Genomic DNA, 7,387 nt, shown 5'->3' on the forward strand with positions numbered 1-7,387 from the left:
GCTTATAATCATACACTGGAGTGCATGCTTACACACACACACACACACACACACACACACACACACACATCGAGCATTTGTCATCACCAAACTGTTTATTGACTTGTAACTTTAAAGCTGTATGTAAAAGAAAATATAATAAAATTCAAAATACTGAACGGCACACAAAAAGATATAATACTGTCAATAAATGATGCACACATCAGCACGTACATGAGACATAAAACCATTTACCACTGACTCTTTGTTGTTGTTTTCTCAAACGATGTACATACATGCAGCCTGTAAAGGCTGTAATACTGCAGGGTACACAACAAGAGAACAGAATCCTGAAGGATATACAACAACAGTGACATAAAAACAATAATACTGCATGGTAAACACGACAACAAACAGTACCATCATCGTGGGCACACAACTAAAAGACACAACACTGCATGTTGTACAACAAGCCAAAACATCATCATGTGGAAACAGAACTGAAGGAACATGGAGAAGAGGAAAGGGTCAGAACTGCTGTATAAAAGAGGAATAAAGAAAGAAGAGGGTGAGTAGGGAGAGAAAGAGAGTGGGAGAGTCGTGACCTAAACGCAAAATGAATGTTGATCAAAAACAGCATGGGGAGGCAACCAAATTAATAAAGACAAATAATACAAACAAAAATATGCAATAAAGAACAGGCAAACAAATTAATAAAGACAAATAATAAAAAAACAAAAATATGCAATAAAGAACAAACAGAAAGAGAGGGGAGGGGAAGAGGAACGTTCAGTCATCAGAAACATTTTTCATACCTGCCTGTACAGGTTAATCAAATATAGAAGTTAACGTGGGAAGAGGAACGTTCAGTCATCAGAAACATTTTTCATACCTGCCTGTACAGGTTAATCAAATATAGAAGTTAACGTGAGAAGAGGAACGTTCAGTCATCAGAAACATTTTTCATACCTGCCTGTACAGGTTAATCAAATATAGAAGTTAACGTGGGAAGAGGAACGTTCAGTCATCAGAAACATTTTTCATACCTGCCTGTACAGGTTAATCAAATATAGAAGTTAACGTGGGAAGAGGAACGTTCAGTCATCAGAAACATTTTTCATACCTGCCTGTACAGGTTAATCAAATATAGAAGTTAACGTGGGAAGAGGAGAGTTCAGTCATCAGAAACATTTTTCATACCTGCCTGTACAGATTAATCAAATATAGAAGTTAACGTGGGAAGAGGAACGTTCAGTCATCAGAAACATTTTTCATACCTGCCTGTACAGGTTAATCAAATATAGAAGTTAACGTGCTTTAATCTCATTGTCCTTTTGTAGCAAAACAGTACAAAACACATCATATCGTTTCACAATCTGAGTATACTGAATCCAACTGAATCCAACACCCAACCAATTACAACTATATCTTAAAGAAAGAAGGTTGGGGTGGAGGAGGATGGGCATGGGAAGAGGGAGGGAGGGTGTGGGTTGAGGGGTGGGGGCGGTGGGAGATTCAAAAGCCTGGACAGCCGTTGAATAATGTAAGGGAGGTAATCTATTTGACACGTCACATATCAGTATCAGTATCAGTATCAGTAGCTCAAGGAGTCACATAAAACATGACAGCAAATGGGCAACTGATGCAGAAGTGGGCAGATTCTGCATTTTGCTTGTGAGTAACAGGTGATATCCCTTTGGTTTTGTGTTTTCTTACTAACCTTCCAGTCTTTATTTGTGTATCAATTTTCTGCTTTTTTCCCAATTAGTGACCAATGGATATATGCTATATAAACACAGGTGTTGTATCCATATGAAGACTGCTGACCTCTTTTGTAAACAATTAACAAAATTATAAAATGTTCTTTTTCCCCTCCATCAGGAATCAGGACTGGAGAGACTTTGACAAGAAACTGAGGAAACAACATCATATACATATATCTTTTGACATTACAATAGTGGTAACCAGAAATATGTTTTCCTGCTATTTTAATCATAATGTATGACAATCAATAAAAAAAATTATCGAGCATAATAAAGATAATCATGACATAAATGAAAATACAGAACTACAGGTGGAGTGTGACAAACAGAACAGATAAACAAGCCTAAAAATAAATAAACAAGTAAATGTATAATAAATCATATACTGTTAACAGAGAAGCATCACTCAAAATAAAATAAAAAATAATAAAAATAAAAATCACAACTAACAGTTCAAAAGATCTCTACATTGTACAGTTGAAAACCTTGTTCAGTTCAAAAACTTCAACAAAACAAATGCACACCTTCCAAAAATAACCACCACAGCATCAAGTCAGTGTACGTCTGTCAGTGTCTATAATTAGTGTCTCCCCAAAGAAAAAGGATCCAGGAGTTTTATCATCCACTTCAGGAATACCCTGGCTTGTTCAGTGGACCTTGAAGAGTGGGTTTGTTGAATGCATTTCGTCAGTGTACCTGGGGAGAAATAAAAAATGAAAACAAAGTGTGAAGGGTAACAAGGAAAAACAAACATACACACATACAACAAACACACACACACACACACTGCTGTTGCTGCTACTACTATAACTACAATTACTGGAGAGAAAAAAAAACAAAACATTTCTGCAATCATCATTTTGTATCATCATTCCAGTCATAATTACCATCCACCACAGTCCCCCATCCAAAAATACTCATAATGAGCATGACTGAAAGAAGTTTATATGTTTATTGTGATTAGTTCAGACTATGACTGAAAGAAGTTAATATGTTTATTGTGATTAGTTCAGACTATGACTGAAAGAAGTTAATATGTTTATTGTGATTAGTTCAGACTATGACTGAAAGAAGTTAATATGTTTATTGTGATTAGTTCAGACTATGACTGAAAGAAGTTAATATGTTTATTGTGATTAGTTCAGACTATGACTGAAAGAAGTTAATATGTTTATTGTGATTAGTTCAGACTATGACTGAAAGAAGTTAATATGTTTATTGTGATTAGTTCAGACTATGACTGAAAGAAGTTTATATGTTTATTGTGATTAGTTCAGACTATGACTGAAAGAAGTTAATATGTTTATTGTGATTAGTTCAGACTGATTTACCTGACTGACTGCATGATTGATTGGTTGACTGGTTGAGTTTGTGTCAATCTGCCTAAACAATAAACAAAAGACACTTTCTGTTTTCCTTTTTTTTTCTAACCATGTTATGCAAAAACAGTAAATCTTATCTTACCTACATGAATAAAACACAACACTAAGTCAACACTGATTACATAAGATCATGAAAAATAATATCACAATTTGTAAACATATATCAGTATCATGCCTTGTCAACATATACAGTAAATAATATCATGACTTACCAACACATGTAGTATCACAACTTGTTAACAGGCAAGAATCATGACAATACACATGTACAGTATCACAACTTGTCAACACATGCAGTATCACACAGTATCACAACTTGTCAACACACACAGTATCAACACACATGTACAGTATAAAATGTACACATGCATAGTATCAAAACTTGTCAACAGACATATAGTGATAGACTGTGTCATGACTTGTCAACACACACAGTATCAAAACTTGTAAAGACACATGTACAGTATCAAAACTTGTAAAGACACATGTACAGTATCAAAACTTGTAAAGACACATGTACAGTATCAAAACGTATCAATAGACATGTACAATATCACCACTTGTCAACACACATGTACAGCATCACCACTTGTCAACACACATGTACACAGTATGACGACATGTCATTACACACAGTATCAAGACCTGTAAACACACACAATATCAAAACTTTCCATGACACATGTACAATATCAAGACTTTGTCAACACACACAGAATCAAGAATTGTCAACACAGTCACACAGAATCAATTAGACTTGTCAACACTCACACACAGTACAAACACACTGACACTGTAACAAGACTTGTCAACACACACAGTATCAAAACTGGTCAACCCATGTACATAGTACTTATCAAGGCTTGCCAACACACACACAGTATGACCACCTGTCAAGGCACACGGTATCATACCTAGTCATAGGGCTGTTGACTTTGGGCAGACGCCTGGGGGCTTTCTCAAAGAAGTATGGCGGGGATCCCAGTCCCGTGCCCCAGCTGGGGGGCCGTACCTTGTGGGCAGACCCCATGGACGGCAGCATCTGTCGGAGGGTGGACCAGCTCTCGTCCCGGCAGCTGGGGTACGAAGCAAAGACTCCTGTCTTTTCACGCTCAAAACTTCGCAGCGGCGGGTCCGTCACTGGCACCCAGTGTTTCTCGGCTGGTGTAGGAAGCTTGTCAGCGACCAGTTTGTGTCTGGGCACTGGAGCCAGGACTCTGAGATCCAGCGGGTTGTAGCGTTTCGTCACCCAGACTGTTTCTCCGCCTGGTCCTAGGGTTGCTTGCTGTTGCTGTTCCTGCAAAAAACGGTGGTACTGGGTTTTGTAGGTCCCGAACGCTCCCATGCTCGCCGCCGCCATGTTGAAGCTTTCCTGTCGTGGTTGTCAGGTGCGTTTCCAAGTGGAGCGTGGAGAGTTTGTACACTTCCGGTGTGAAGGTTCCGTTTCTTTTTTTGTGGGTTTTTTTTTTTTTTTTTTTGGTTTTTTGTTATTGTTTTTTTTTAATATTTTATTTTTCCTAAGGAATCGATTCCGCGTGACAATGAAAGTTTGGTTAAAGGTCTTGCATTAAAACGCGGATGGAAATAAAGTTTCTTGAACACATTACAAGCAGTACATGCACCATGCACTCTCGACAAATTTAAAGGAATAAACTGTTCTTCGTACTACAATTGAAGTAGATGATGATGATTATGATAGATAGATAAACAGTCAGATAGATAGATAGATAAGGAAAGAAAGAAAGAAAGAAATACCAACAACAAACAACCACAACGATAACAACAAAACCAATATAATTATTGCTTTAAAGATGATGATGATGATGATTAAGATTAAAGAGGAGGACTGGCGGCAATGTGACTGTGACTTTAATTGATATAGTTTATCATGCAGCTGACATGTCAGTCGCAGAAGAAGAAGAAGATCGAAGAAGAATGATCAGTCTAGCAACTACTGCTACTATATTAGGCATACATACATATCTACTGCGATTGCTGCTGCTCAGTGCTGCTGCTGCTACTACTAGTACTACTACTACTACTATTGAAAACTTCTTCGGCACTTCATGCACCAGTTTTCTCAGTCAGTGTTCAAAGCGCTCTACCAACACAAAACCTAAATGGTTCATGATTATAATATGCTCTTTTTTTTTTTTTTTTTTTTTTTGTTCTGGCACACCTTATAGGCCCTTTTAAAGTTCTGAAGCAAAAACAAAAGTCGTTTGACATAAAGAAAAAAAAGTCGTATATCAAGCGGTTATGTCGATGGGCGCAACAGCCGAGTGGTTAAAGCGTTGGACTTTCAATCTGACTGAGGGTCCCGGTTCGAATCTCGGTAACGCCGCCTGGTGGGTAAAGAGTCGAGATTTTTTCGATCTCCCAGGTCAACATGTGTGCAGACCTACTATAGTACCTGCACCCCATTCGTGTGCATACGCATGCAGACTGAAGTTCAAATATACACGCCAAAGATCCTGTCAGTGTTCAGTGTGTTATGGAGACACGAAATATACTCAGAATACATCAACCACAACAGAAAAATCGGCAGGCTGATGTTGGTCGTGTAACAGAAAGTCAGTAGAAGAATAACCCCTTGTTCAATGCTATATACTCTCTCTCTCTCTCTCTCTCTCTCTCTCTCTCCAAAAAATCTTATTGTGAATTGTTTTCCGATGACAGCACCACCCACTCCAGCCATTCATGTATTAAAGTTTTGACATCAGTCTGCACGATGGCGTGAACAGATTAGTTAGACGGAACATAACTACATGTCTCTCAATGCTCGAAAAACGAAATATGTGTCTGTAACAACTCGTGTGCACAGTGTAGGAAGAATAGGCCAACTCAGAAGAAGGAGCCATTACAACCATCACCACTACCGCAGCGGAGACCATGGCAAAAGTTAGGGACAGATCTGTGTAACCACAAAGGAAAAGACTATCTTGTGGTTGTGGATTATTTTTCCAGGTGGACATAAATTTCATATCTCAAATCAACAACAACATCCAGCGTGATCAAAGTGATAAAGAAACTGTTCACGACACATGGCATTCCTGATGAACTTATTTCAGACAATGGACCACAGTTTAGATGCCATGAGTTTGCTGAATTTTGTCAAGAGCATGATATCAGTCATAGAACCAGCAGTCCAGGTTTCCCTCAATCGAATGGCCAAGCAGAAAGCTCCATCAAAATAGCTAAGAAATTTCTGGATCAGGATGACCCAGAAATAGCACTGTTAAACTACAGAGGGACTCCTCACTCCAGCACGGGAGTCAGTCCTTCGGTTGCCTTGATGGGTAGGCAGCTGAGAACCAAAGTGCCAATGCTTCCTGAGAATCTACTGTCAAAGTTCCCAGATCACAAGACAATTTCTCTGAATGATCAGAAAACAAAGCAGAGCTACAAGGACAATTTTGACCATCGTCATGGAGTCGTTTCCCTCTCCCCCCTGAGGTCAGGAGATTCCGTTCTGATCAAGGGAGATGATGAGAAAAAGTGGGACAGAGCAGGGACGGTTGTAGCCATGGATCCAAGCAACCGTACTTACCTCATAAACACACCAGCAGGCGTACTTCGACGAAACCGCAAGCACCTGCAGGCAGTACCACCATTGCTGATATCCAGTACCAGCCGGCAACTGACAACACCACCAGAACAGCACACTCACCGGGACATCGTTGTGCAGAACACACCGCCAGTGTCCTCTATTGATCAACAGCAGCCAGTGATTCCAGCTCCCAGGATTGTCACTCAGAACTCACCGGGACATCGTTGTGCAGAACACACCGCCAGTGTCCTCTATTGATCAACAGCAGCCAGTGATTCCAGCTCCCAGGACTGTCACTCAGAACTCACCGGGACATCGTTGTGCAGAACACACCGCCAGTGTCCTCTATTGATCAACAGCAGCCAGTGATTCCAGCTCCCAGGATTGTCACTCAGAACTCACCGGGACATCGTTGTGCAGAACACACCGCCAGTGTCCTCTATTGATCAACAGCAGCCAGTGATTCCAGCTCCCAGGATTGTCACTCAGAATTCCCAGGACATCAATCGGGAGTCCAAGGACATCATTTCTGTTTCCCAGGACACCCGCAAAATTTCCGCAACTCCAGCTGTTTCCAATAGACCAACGCGTGTTACCAGATCAGCGAGTGGTTATGTTGCAAAGAAACCAGCAAGATATTGTGAGCATGTTAAACGTAAAAGCAAAGGTTAATTGAAGCCTTCAAAAGTCTATGTTTGGTGTGCTAGTGCCAA

At 39.8% G+C, this 7,387-nt stretch overlaps 1 protein-coding gene across 1 annotated transcript; it reads right to left on the reverse strand.

The window, feature by feature from the left end:
* Positions 1 to 76: 76 nt before the first annotated feature.
* Positions 77 to 4,510, reverse strand: LOC143296247 (uncharacterized). Its single transcript, XM_076608083.1, has 2 exons — positions 4,039 to 4,510; positions 77 to 2,438 (listed from the first exon to the last, which is right to left on the reverse strand). Exons 1-2 carry the CDS (start codon positions 4,482 to 4,484, stop codon positions 2,390 to 2,392), a joined length of 495 nt encoding a protein of 164 aa, XP_076464198.1. The 5' UTR covers positions 4,485 to 4,510; the 3' UTR covers positions 77 to 2,389.
* Between the last annotated feature and the right edge of the window lie 2,877 nt (positions 4,511 to 7,387).

This window comes from Babylonia areolata, chromosome 21 (assembly GCF_041734735.1).
Source record: "Babylonia areolata isolate BAREFJ2019XMU chromosome 21, ASM4173473v1, whole genome shotgun sequence".
Lineage (NCBI taxonomy): Eukaryota > Metazoa > Mollusca > Gastropoda > Neogastropoda > Buccinidae > Babylonia > Babylonia areolata.